General features: G+C 39.0%; 1 protein-coding gene across 1 annotated transcript in view; it reads right to left on the reverse strand.

The window, feature by feature from the left end:
• Positions 1-2,386: 2,386 nt before the first annotated feature.
• LOC128502891 (protein GPR107-like) overlaps positions 2,387-13,946 on the reverse strand; it is a 65,670-nt gene continuing 54,110 nt past the window's right edge. The window contains exons 4-6 of the mRNA XM_053472844.1: positions 4,508-4,591; positions 4,102-4,229; positions 2,387-2,657 (exon numbers count right to left, since the gene is read on the reverse strand). Coding sequence (XP_053328819.1) covers positions 2,561-2,657; positions 4,102-4,229; positions 4,508-4,591 — 309 coding nt within the window. The 3' untranslated portion in view covers positions 2,387-2,560. The remainder of the gene's footprint in view (positions 2,658-4,101; positions 4,230-4,507; positions 4,592-13,946) is intronic.

The raw sequence follows: 13,946 nt of genomic DNA on the forward strand, positions 1-13,946 counted from the left end.
TCGCTTGAATATTGGTATTCTCTGAAATTACAAATAGACCTGCGAAATAAAATTATTCCCTCTGCTCCACTAGAAATATTACAAACTAATATTTCTCAGATGTATCTTCGGAAGTGGGGTAACTTTAGAAATAACAGAATTAAAGATATATTAAGTGGAAATAATATGAAATGCTTTAATCAAATCTATGAGGATTTTAATCTTAATAACACCGAAATCTATAATTTACTTAGGATTAAGCATTATTTATCTAAGCATCTACATATAGGAAACTTAAGTATACATATTAAAGATTTGTTCTCCCGAGAAATACTGTTGAAAGGATTGAAGAGATGTTACATGACTGTGGAAGAAATTGAGTCCCCATTACATGTTAAAGCCTTGACTTCCTGGCAACAAGACTTAGATATTCAAATAGAGAAAAGTCAATGGATAAAAAGCTTGCTGGAAATAAACAGAGTTACTCACTGTTTAAATATGTTAGAACTCCATTACAAAATAATGCTTCGTTGGTATTTAATTCCGGTGAGAATTGCTAAAATTAACCGAACGTCATCTCCCATGTGTTGGAGATGTAATCTAGTTCATGGCACGTTTAGACATATGTGGTGGGACTGTAATAAAATCACTCAATCATGGCGAGATTTGTTCGCTTTAATTTCAGACCTTGTTAAAGTAACCATCAGTCCGACTCCGGACAAAGCACTTTTACATTTGGATCTAGCTAACATCTCTTTTAGCCAAAGAACTTTAGTAGTTCAGTGCCTTTTGGCCATGAAGATAAGTATAGCAAGAAAATGGCTACAAACATCAACAATAAACATAGAGAATGTGCGTAAACAAATAAAGTACCAATGTTTGATGGAGTATGGATATTTTCATGCACATCAGAGAACACAAAAATTTAATACAATTTGGAGGCCCTGGACTGATAAATTTCCAATTAACCATGGTAGTTCAAATTAATAATAAATATTAGTTAGGAGCTCATACATTTAGGTGCGTGTGTGGTCGTATGAATGTTGATGTCCTTCTTCTTTGCTTCCTTCTTTTGTTGTCTTTTTTTCTTAATGTGGTATGCCTAGGGGATAAATTGCTGAATATCCCGGCATACTAAACCGTCGTAATTGTTATGATATTAGAATCGATCTACAGATAAGTCATGAAGTGTATCGATAAGTTTTAGATTTATCAGTTTATATGTAACATTATAATATTTTTGATATCCGTACTCTTATACTATATTCTCGATATCTATATTTCTACTCTTATACTATATTTTGGAATAAAAAATTAAAAAAAAAACATCTCTCTATGAGTACGTCTCTTTATCTGTAGATTTCTGTAGATTTCCCCTTCACAGCAACTCCACTGGAGCAGGAAAGAAGCGACTCCTTCAGTGATGGCAACCGCAGTACATTCTCCAGTATCTATGGGAGCAGCACCAGCGTCTGCAGCGACATCCACCATGAGAAAAACAGCCGTTACAGCTTCTGTGCCCATCCACGGCCAGCCGTAACCGCAACAACCCCACTTCCCAGTTTGCAGCCACACCAACCGCAACCGCACCTACCGCGACTACACACCGCTTTAGATGGTTGCTATACCGGCAGACCGCTTCGATGATTTCCGCGGCTGCCGGTACCTCAATGCAGCGCGGTAGTGCGGTATATCAGCAGCGGCTGCTATAATGGCGTCTATAATGGCGTCTTTAGCGGCGTCCCTGGCGGCGTCCCTGGCGGCGTCTCTGGCGGCGTCTCTGTCGACGTCTTTAGCGGCGTCGTGTCAGCTGTAGGCTCCGGGCGGATCAGCCAGCTATAGAGATCTCGGCATCTGGACCTCGCGGCTCCTCCCTAAACGCAACGTAGCGTCGTCACGTCATCACCCTATTTTTTTTAAACCTTTAACATGTATGCAGTCTCTCTTTTCCCCTAGAAAATGAAAGAATATTTACATATGGGTGAATTTTTTTTTCATAGCGATGAAAAGTGGAGAAAAACCAAAACAAAAAACGCCAATGACCTAGAAATAGAAGAGAACGAAACAAAAAAAAACTGCAGTCGCTGTACACTCGTATATAATAACTTAAGCCGTTCACTTGCTTCTAATTTGAGGTACAAACCCCAATTTCAAGGTATTATGCTACAACCAGGACCCCCGCAGATATTTTGGGGGGGGGGATTTCGCATGCCCTATCGCGCAGGGACTGCAACCGCGTCGTGGAAAACAAAAGATGCAGCTGGACGAACAGACCGCGCGAAGCTGGAACCTAATTCACCGAGTAGGATTCTGAGGCTTGTCCTATAAAAAAAAAGCTGAAAAAAAACAGGAAAACCAAAAATGCATCTCTGATGGCACCCCAAAAAAAACAAACAAACAAAAAAAATCTATATATATAAAAAAAATCCCCCCCCCCCAAAAAAAACATAGAGGTGCATCAGAGACCAGAACTTGCATACATTTGTTTTCTGCGGGGGAAATGTTTTTTTTTGTGAGTATTTGGTTTAGCGGGGAGTGCGGTACCGACGGTTTTCCCCTCCAATGGAGTACAGAAATTAAATTAAAAGCCAGCAGGTCCCGAATCCTGCGGCTCCGAAGATCCATTGACGACTTTTTTCACTTTCTTCACACCCTCTGTCACTCCTGTGGTTGTCACACTGCGGCGAGATCAAGACGTTAAAAGAAAATGAAAAAAAATATATAAATAACAAAAAAACAAAAAAAAAACAACAACAACAACGCAGACTTTAGCCCAAGACCGGTCACCAATTACAAAGATTATTACAGCCGGTCAGCAAAAGGCGGCTGCTACTAATTAAACGCAAAATATTATCTATACTGGGGGAAAAATAATAGCAACAATAATGATAATTACAAAAAAAATGACTTTATTTGACAGGCGTCCTTTGGCTATGGAGACCCTCGACAGCAAATTAAGCTGGAAGAGAGAGATTCCAGCGTTTTAAAGCTGAAGATGCTGAATGTTTGCTTAAAATTCCCCAAACGCCAACGTTCAGCCAGGGCCGGGAAAATGTAGCCTTGTCTACCAAAAGCCAATAATAACTGTGCCAAAAGCTTTGTATTTCATATTGATCTTACTGGACCTTGATGGAGACTTATGGGGTTCTATTAACGCTATAAAAAAAGTATATTATATATATATATTTATTTATTTTTATTTATTTATTTTTTTAACATGTGAATTTATGATTCTTTCAAATGACAAAATTTAGTGTTTTTAATATTGCTGCTGATAATATTGGTGGCCAGCCGATGTTATTTTACCATTATTATTTAAATTCGAACCTTTCCTTTCTAGAACGGTTTCTTTGGAATATAAAAGATAGGGGGGGGGTGATTGAATTTTAAATCAAAAAGGTAAAAAAAAAATAAAAAAATATGAATTCTCTGGTAATATTCTGCGCCCCGCTAAATACGTTTCTCAAGACATAAAAGGGTTTGCTGCGCGGTTCAGCTCATCGCAGGGATCTGTGACATTTGAACATCGCCGGCGGTGATCAAGATGGATGTCAGAGAACACTTTGGCACGGAACGGGAGAAGTCGGAACACAAATGGAGGGCAAATACATAGCATTACCGAGGAGTTTTGGGATGAAGCCATTGTATATATACACAAGTTTTGCTTTCAGCCAATGATGGGGCAGCTAGTAGACGGAAAGAAGTGCAGAAAGCCAGGCCTCGAGCGATGCTTTGATGTTTGGAGAAACGCTGGTCTTACTAAACTAGGACATCTGACCCGTTGGACACAAAACAGACACCGCTTGGAGGACAGCAGAAGTCACCTGCGAAGGAGCTGGAGGCTCAACGTTAAATAAGGGAAGGGGCCTGATGGAAAGAACATCGTGACTACCTGAAATAATGTATCAGCTGGTTCCTATAAAGAAAGAACAGGGTATAGCCCGCGGCTGCAGGCTAGAACGAGCGTGAGGTTAGGGATATAGGCCTTTGGGGTCTTGATGATGACCAAGGAACCTCATTTTCTACCAATAACACGAAGGATTACTACCACACCGCTCAATTGGACGGGACCATATACTGAATAAACTCAACCCATGCATACACAGCGTGTGGGCTACTTACACTGCCTCCATTTCCAGGTCATCGGCGTCGTCTTCCTGGGGAAGCTGAAGGTACGGGTTGTCGGACGCCGGGCGGAATTTATACCCGGTTAACACAATGAGTATGAAGGTGGCCACTTCATCCAGGAGCTGCGGTATTACAAAAGAAAACGCGCCCGTTAGCGCAATCGCTGGGACAGATCTAGATCAGTAACAAAAAACCCGGAAGATGGAACATTTCGGGGTAGAATGCGGTCCAACGCTCTACTAGTAAATGCATGCAAAGGGTTAAAACATCACATGCATTCACTTCTACCAAAGAAAGAAAAGCCTAAAGTAAGGTCTATTTTCACCAAGTTTGGTACGCCTATAAATTACCGTGGCGGCGACCGCTGGGGTGGGGGGCGCGCCGGGCGCTGGAAACATACCTGGTACATCCACTTCCATTTGAAGGGGACTGCAACCATAATAAAAATGGCGATGATCCGGGTGAAGTATATGAAGCAGACGATCTGGGGGTACAAGAGAGAGAAGAGAAGAAAGTTATTGCTGGTAAAGGACGTTCCCTCTCTGGTTTACCCAAATTCATATTATCTGACCGTGCTGTTTGTGGATTTTTACTACTAAAAGGGAAAAAAAAATCCTAAAATGTCTTTCCCGACACGTTTCTCATCTGCAGGGTTTCTGCTCTTGTGGCAGGAGTCCAATTTAACCTCCATTATTCCTCACTCGAGAGGCGATAAAAACCACCAGTCCCCTCGTACAGCAAGAAACGAGCAATCAACGCCCTCAAAATCCGAAAGTCTTTGGCTACCGGACCCCGCAGACATCCCACGCATCGCTAGCCGGCTGTCCGGGCTCGGAAACGCTCGCCTCCAGTCACCTTGCCGCCACATGCAAATTATTTGCGGTTCATTTGCATATGGCAACGTAAATCAGCGTAACTTTAGGACCCAAAACAAATTGGAAAGCCTTTTTTCCCTGCCAGGTGCTGGATCTGGAAGCCGCTCCATTTGGGAAACCTCACGGTAACCGGCAGGAACGGCGGATTTTGGCTGTGTTCGGGAGCCGTTTCGTTGCCCCTGCATCCATTTTTTTTCCCGATTCCACCAAAGCCGTCAGCGAACGGCCACTCCAGCGAAGCACATGTCAGCGAACAGATCTGGGATTAATCTCGCCGAGAGGAATTTACGGCACCACTTTGCCGTGATAGATCGCTGTAATGCAATTACTGCACAAGCCAACTACCCATCCGCTCTCATTTATCAGGGGGTAATATTCAGCACCGCAGAGCTGGGCAACTAACCAGGCCGGCCCAAGGGGGGGGGGTGAGCTATACTTCCCACCGGCAGCCATTGGTTTTATAGGAACAGTACCGTGCCCGCTTATGCCCCTTACTCACCTTCCCAAGGCATTCAGATATTGCGCTGCTAAAGCCACCCGAGTCTCCAACTCGTATCCGGGCAGTCCCTTAAAGACGGCAGGGTTGCTACAACACACAGGGCTGAGGACCAACCCTCTACGTGCTGTAATATACCGTGTGGCTTGTAATATTTATTAAAGGCAGCCCCTATCTTCTCGGGGGTGAGACATAACTACCTCCCCCGGGTTAGCCCCCCCATATTAAATTTTTTTACAAAAGATCATGGCATTTGTTAGATCTTTGTTAGATCAGGTTTGATCAACTGTTTTTTTCGTTAGATCAACTCTAAAATAGGCAATATTAACAATCTTTTTCAGGGGGGGCTAACCCGTAGCCAGCCCCCCCTCAACAAAAATTTCAACAAAATGTTACTGATTATGATAGCTCTACGTTAGATCAGGTTTGATCAGACAAAATTTTTGTTAGATCTAGTCTAATTACTGAGATATTGCATATTTAATGAGGGGGGGCTGGCCCCCCCTCAACTGAAATTTGGATTTTTTTTAATGGATCTTGGTAGATATTCGTTAGATCAGGTTAGATCAACTGTTTTTTTCGTTAGATCTACCACGCAGGAGGCGGAATTCACAATCCTATTTTGTGTGCGGGGGATGGGTACACATACAGTCTGGCCCCCCCTCAACTGAAATTTGGATTTTTTTTAATGGATCTTGGTAGATATTCGTTAGATCAGGTTAGATCAACAGTTTTTTTCGTTAGATCTATCACACAGGAGGCGGTATTCACAATCCTATTTTGTGTGCGGGTAAAGGGTATACATAGGGGCTGGCCCCCCCTCAACTGAAATTTGGATTTTTTTTAATGGATCTTGGTAGATATTCGTTAGATCAGGTTAGATCAACTGTTTTTTTCGTTAGATCTACCATGCAGGAGGCGGTATTCACAATCCTATTTTGTGTGCGGGGGATGGGTACACATACGGTCTGGCCCCCCCTCAACTGAAATTTGGATTTTTTTTTATGGATCTTGGTAGATATCCGTTAGATCAGGTTAGATCTACAGTTTTTTTCGTTAGATCTACCACGCAGGAGGCGGTATTCACAATCCTATTTGGTGTGCGGGGGATGGGTACACATACGGTCTGGCCCCCCCTCAACTGAAATTTGGATTTTTTTTAATGGATCTTGGTAGATATTCGTTAGATCAGGTTAGATCAACTGTTTTTTCCGTTAGATCTACCACGCAGGAGGCGGGAATTCACAATCCTATTTTGTGTGCGGGGGATGGGTACACATACGGTCTGGCCCCCCCTCAACTGAAATTTGGATTTTTTTTAATGGATCTTGGTAGATATTCGTTAGATCAGGTTAGATCAACTGTTTTTTTCGTTAGATCTACCACGCAGGAGGCGGTATTCACAATCCTATTTTGTGTGCGGGGGATGGGTATACATACGGTCTGGCCCCCCCTCAACTGAAATTTGGATTTTTTTTAATGGATCTTGGTAGATATTCGTTAGATCAGGTTAGATCAACTGTTTTTTTCGTTAGATCTACCACGCAGGAGGCGGTATTCACAATCCTATTTTGTGTGCGGGTGATGGGTATACATAGGGGCTGGCCCCCCCCTCAACTGAAATTTGGATTTTTTTTAATGGATCTTGGTAGATATTCGTTAGATCAGGTTAGATCAACTGTTTTTTTCGTTAGATCTACCACGCAGGAGGCGGAATTCACAATCCTATTTTGTGTGCGGGGGATGGGTACACATACAGTCTGGCCCCCCCTCAACTGAAATTTGGATTTTTTTTAATGGATCTTGGTAGATATTCGTTAGATCAGGTTAGATCAACAGTTTTTTTCGTTAGATCTATCACACAGGAGGCGGTATTCACAATCCTATTTTGTGTGCGGGTAAAGGGTATACATAGGGGCTGGCCCCCCCTCAACTGAAATTTGGATTTTTTTTAATGGATCTTGGTAGATATTCGTTAGATCAGGTTAGATCAACTGTTTTTTTCGTTAGATCTACCATGCAGGAGGCGGTATTCACAATCCTATTTTGTGTGCGGGGGATGGGTACACATACGGTCTGGCCCCCCCTCAACTGAAATTTGGATTTTTTTTTATGGATCTTGGTAGATATCTGTTAGATCAGGTTAGATCTACAGTTTTTTTCGTTAGATCTACCACGCAGGAGGCGGTATTCACAATCCTATTTGGTGTGCGGGGGATGGGTACACATACGGTCTGGCCCCCCCTCAACTGAAATTTGGATTTTTTTTAATGGATCTTGGTAGATATTCGTTAGATCAGGTTAGATCAACTGTTTTTTCCGTTAGATCTACCACGCAGGAGGCGGGAATTCACAATCCTATTTTGTGTGCGGGGGATGGGTACACATACGGTCTGGCCCCCCCTCAACTGAAATTTGGATTTTTTTTAATGGATCTTGGTAGATATTCGTTAGATCAGGTTAGATCAACTGTTTTTTTCGTTAGATCTACCACGCAGGAGGCGGTATTCACAATCCTATTTTGTGTGCGGGGGATGGGTATACATACGGTCTGGCCCCCCCTCAACTGAAATTTGGATTTTTTTTAATGGATCTTGGTAGATATTCGTTAGATCAGGTTAGATCAACAGCTTTTTTCGTTAGATCTACCACGCAGGAGGCGGTATTCACAATCCTATTTTGTGTGCGGGGGATGGGTACACATACAGTCTGGCCCCCCCTCAACTGAAATTTGGATTTTTTTTAATGGATCTTGGTAGATATCCGTTAGATCAGGTTAGATCTACAGTTTTTTTCGTTAGATCTACCACGCAGGAGGCGGTATTCACAATCCTATTTGGTGTGCGGGGGATGGGTACACATACGGTCTGGCCCCCCCTCAACTGAAATTTGGATTTTTTTTTATGGATCTTGGTAGATATTCGTTAGATCAGGTTAGATCAACAGTTTTTTTCGTTAGATCTACCACGCAGGAGGCGGTATTCACAATCCTATTTTGTGTGCGGGTAATGGGTACACATACGGTCTGGCCCCCCCTCAACTGAAATTTGGAATTTTTTTTAATGGATTTTGGTAGATATTCGTTAGATCCGGTTAGATCAACTGTTTTTTCGTTAGATCTATCTACTCACAATCTTCTTTTGATTTTACATATCCATGCCTGTTCATTTGCACATCAAGCCACAGGTGCATACCTCTCAACTGTCTCGATTAATGCAGTACAGTCACGATTTGGAGGCTCTGTCCCGCTGAGCTCTACCTCTGTTCCATGGAATTCGGGATTCAGAATCCTGCGGGTCCTGATCGTGTTCTCTGGTGCCTGGGTCACCAGAAAACGACTACTGGACATGCTCAGCATTGTACGCATGCGCAGTAACACTGCCAGCTTCAGTGACAGCACTAGCGCGCATGCGCGGTAACGCTGACACTCTGATCTTCACAGTTTAGGAAGAGTGATGGCAGCAATGCACATGCGCGCCAGCGTCCCAATTTGCCGAGATGTTGGGAGGTATGAGGTAATGTCATAAATAACAGACTCCGCAGACACATTTAAAACACATTTTTCTCCGAATTTAGGCATTTTCTTGCAGTTTGCCTAACACAATGTATAGATAACTTTCAATATTTTTTTATTCTCTGCATTCACAGTATGTGTACCCATCCCCCGCACACAAAATAGGATTGTGAATACCGCCTCCTGCGTGGTAGATCTAACGAAAAAAGCTGTTGATCTAACCTGATCTAACGAATATCTACCAAGATCCATTAAAAAAAATCCAAATTTTAGTTGAGGGGGGGCCAGCCCCTATGTATACCCATCACCCGCACATAAAATAGGATTGTGAATACCGCCTCCTGCGTGGTAGATCTAACGAAAAAAACAGTTGATCTAACCTGATCTAATGAATATCTACCAAGATCCATTTAAAAAAATCCAAATTTCAGTTGAGGGGGGGCCAGACCGTATGTGTACCCATCCCCCGCACACAAAATAGGATTGTGAATTCCCGCCTCCTGCGTGGTAGATCTAACGAAAAAAACAGTTGATCTAACCTGATCTAACGAATATCTACCAAGATCCATTAAAAAAAATCCAAATTTCAGTTGAGGGGGGGGCCAGCCCCTATGTATACCCTTTACCCGCACACAAAATAGGATTGTGAATACCGCCTCCTGTGTGATAGATCTAACGAAAAAAACTGTTGATCTAACCTGATCTAACGAATATCTACCAAGATCCATTAAAAAAAATCCAAATTTCAGTTGAGGGGGGGCCAGACTGTATGTGTACCCATCCCCCGCACACAAAATAGGATTGTGAATTCCGCCTCCTGCGTGGTAGATCTAACGAAAAAAACTGTTGATCTAACCTGATCTAACGAATATCTACCAAGATCCATTAAAAAAAATCCAAATTTCAGTTGAGGGGGGGCCAGCCCCCCCTCATTAAATATGCAATATCTCAGTAATTAGACTAGATCTAACAAAAATTTTGTCTGATCAAACCTGATCTAACGTAGAGCTATCATAATCAGTAACATTTTGTTGAAATTTTTGTTGAGGGGGGGCTGGCTACGGGTTAGCCCCCCCTGAAAAAGATTGTTAATATTGCCTATTTTAGAGTTGATCTAACGAAAAAAACAGTTGATCAAACCTGATCTAACAAAGATCTAACAAATGCCATGATCTTTTGTAAAAAAATTTAATATGGGGGGGCTAACCCGGGGGAGGTACATAACTCCCCATTTTGTCTTATCCTATTTATTCTTTTAGATTGTTTTTTACCTTTTAACTTGTTTGTCAGCAACGTATGAGCTCTATTACTTTTATAATACCATTTCGTTCTTAAATAATATAAATTTTTGTTCTTTTCTTCAATAAGAAGTTCATTTATATTATTCTGAATCTTACTCAGTTGTTTAGTTTTAGATTCGGATGGTAAAAACTTATTTTCTTGTGAGAGTCTATAATACTTCAGATAGAGGTCTGCTAACAATTCCCCTTTAGTTTTCTTTAATATAGTACCTAATTTAATTAAATGACCTCTAATTACACACTTATAGGCGCACCAAATAATAGGAAAAGTAACTTCATCCCTTTCATTTTCTAAAAAGTATTTCTCTGTAATTTCAGCTATATACTCTCTATTCTCTTTTTTAAGCAGTATGTTTTCGTTTAGGCGCCAATTTACTCTCTTTTTACATGTTTGAGGTAATATATCAAGTACTATCACATTATGGTCTGACCAGGTTATTTCTTGTATGAGTACCTTTTTTACTTTCCTAATCATCTCATTATCTCCTAAGAACAAATCAATTGTAGAATAGGAGAGAAAGGTCTTTGAAAAACAAGTAAAATCCATCTCCTCAGGGTGATATAGCCGCCAAAGATCCGAGAGCTCGTAACCTCTAAGGATTTTCTTAAATTGAATCGCCTGTGATTTTATATTTCTATCCAAAATCTTACCTCTAGCAGATTTTTTATCCAGTATCGGGTCTATTATACGATTGAAATCCCCAGCTAGGAGTAATTTACCCTGTTTTATTTTATCTATTTTCCAAAAAAGATTTTTAAAAAAGGAATTAGAAGAGCCATTAGGTGCATAAACATTTACCAAAGTATATATTTCTCCTTGAATCTCCGCTATCAGTATTAATACTCTAGCCTCTTCATCTGCCTCATGATAGATTATTTTTATATCAAGATCTTCACTAATAAGGATTGCCATACCTCTTTTCCTATTTATCTCCAGCGAGGAGAGAAAAACATGGCTAAACTTCTTAGGGATAAATCTCTTGCAGTCTGATCTTTTCCAGTGGGTCTCTTGTAAGAAAATAATCTGAGCTCTTTCTTTTTTAACATAATCAAATAATAATGAACGCTTATTAGGAGAGTTCAGGCCCTGGGTATTAATAGAGATGATTTTAACCTTGTATCTCACACTATCAAGCTATTCCTATAGAGGAGTGTCCCTTAATCTCCTATTGTAAAGCAATCCCATTTCCTTCTTATTCTTTAATTACCGTGAAGTTCTAGAAGCTTAGTTACCGAGATGATTTATATATTCATTATTCATTTTGTACTCAAATAAAAAAAAAAAAAAAAAAAACTTATTATCTTATCTACTTTCCAGTTAGTTTATGTGCTCTATATTAATTTCTACTTATAACGTGACTATAAGGCATTCCAATTTACTACCTTATTTTCAGTTTCTTTTTCCTTTAGAACCCACCAAAAATTTATTTTCCTTTTCTTTCTTCCTCTTTCTTTCCTCTTTTCCTTTTAACCTGTGCAATCCCATAGGTATGTGCCTATATGGTTTGTGTATTATTGTGTTTCTATTTTAAATTAACCTAATATGTTTCTCCTTACCATATAACGTGTCTATAAGGCATTCCAATTTACCGCCTTATTTTTTCTTTTTTTCCCTTTTTTTCCTCCTTTTATTAACCTGTGCAAACCCATAGGTATATGCCTATATAATTTGTGTATTATTGTGTTTCTATTTTTAAATGAACCTAATATGTTTCTCCTTACCATATAGCGTGTCTATAAGGCATTCCAATTTACTACATTGTTTTCAATTTCTATTTCCTTTCTTTTTTCTTTCTTTTTATTCTTAATAGCACGTACCATCCCATGAATATAAAGTGTATATTATTGTGTTATTATTTATTTTTATTATTTTACATTAACAAAATATACTTCTCTTTTTATCTTAACCTTCCACAAAAAAAAAAAAAAAAAACACATTTCTTCCAAGACTTATCATTAGATACCAGACAAAAGAGAAGAGGCTTTAGAGATATTACAAAATCCCTTCGCGACAGAAATATAAATTATATCTGGGGTTTCCCAGTAAAATTAATAATAAAGACTGGAACCCGATCGGTTATTTTGTCATCGGTGGAAGAAGCAAAACAATGGCTAAATGATAATCCCTCTCAATAGGAAAGAAAAATTAAGTAACGAGAAAACTGAAAAGTGACAATGTCTTAAGAAAGGGACAAAGAAGTTATGGTAGCCGGACATTATATATATACATATTTTTTTTTTTATTTTTTTTTTTTCACATTATTTGATTATTTATTTAATTTTTTAAGAAAGTGTGGACAATATCTACATAAATTTACATAAGATTTATTAGTTCCTACGAAACGAAGGAATTTTGTTTAAAATATGCTTTAATGGTGATTCATAGGCACCCTATATAACTGTTTAGTGACATCTGCATATTGACTGACACTGAAGGTTACACGTGGTATTCTATTCTATTTTGGTTATTACTTAAATATTAGTTTAAAATGTTGAAATCAACACTATGTTTAATAGGATAATAGATTTTACTATTATCACCAGAGTAATAATTGCAACTATCACAGAATTTTTAAATGGAATATAATTGTAATAAGTTCAATAAGGGGAAGTATCACACTTGATATATATTGTTAGTTTTTGAAGAGTTAATTACTTTACATAAATTGTGGAGTGCACACACTTAATCTAAGGCATATATAGTATATAATTTACTGCCTTTTGAATTACTATATTTGTACTGTCCTAACACTTGTTTGTTATATATTACACACATATTGAAAAATGTTATTATTTAATAGGGAAAATCATACTTATTATTATTCAATTTTAATAATCTGGGTATATTGTTTTAGCACTCACGATATATGCTGATGTTTATGGAATTTTTTTTTTTTTTGTCGTCGTTTTGGACCGTTCCTTCTATTGTTTATGGTTGTACCATGATCTCAGGGATTCGGATTAGTGTTCTCTGGTTTTTCTATGGTATTATGAACTCCATATTTAGCGTTGTATGTATGAGTGAGAATGAATGGGAATTAAGTATTTGTAAGAGCTCTCATTTTCTTTATTATACACCTTACTATATGACTAATGAAGGATTTGATTAGAATTTCCACACTGAACGTACAGGGCCTGAACTCTCCCCAGAAAAGATATTTGTTATTCGATTATTTGAATAAACAACATATTGATCTATGTTCCATTCAAGAAACTCACCTTGTATTCGAGGATATTAATAGATTAAATAATAAAAAGTATACAGTCATAGAACATTCTTCTTTACCACACAAAAAGAAGCGTGGAGTTGCAATTCTAATCTCTAATAATATTAAATATGAGATAATTTATAAACGGGGAGATGAAAATGCTAGGTATGTTTTTATTGTCTGCAAACTGGACGATAGATTATATTCAATCCTTAATATATATGCTCCTAATTCAAAACAAATTAATTTTCTTAATGGTACTCTTCAGAAGATTCAAAAATATATTCAGGGATCATTTCTTTGTATGGGAGACTTTAACTGTGTGATTGATGTTGGATTAGACAGGAAATCTTGTGATAAATCCAGTATTAATAGTAATCAGCTTTCATTAGCGAAATCTTTTAGGGAAACGTTGGGAAAATATAGCTTATATGATATTTGGAG

This window comes from Spea bombifrons, chromosome 8, assembly GCF_027358695.1.
Source record: "Spea bombifrons isolate aSpeBom1 chromosome 8, aSpeBom1.2.pri, whole genome shotgun sequence".
NCBI classification, from domain to species: Eukaryota; Metazoa; Chordata; class Amphibia; order Anura; family Pelobatidae; genus Spea; species Spea bombifrons.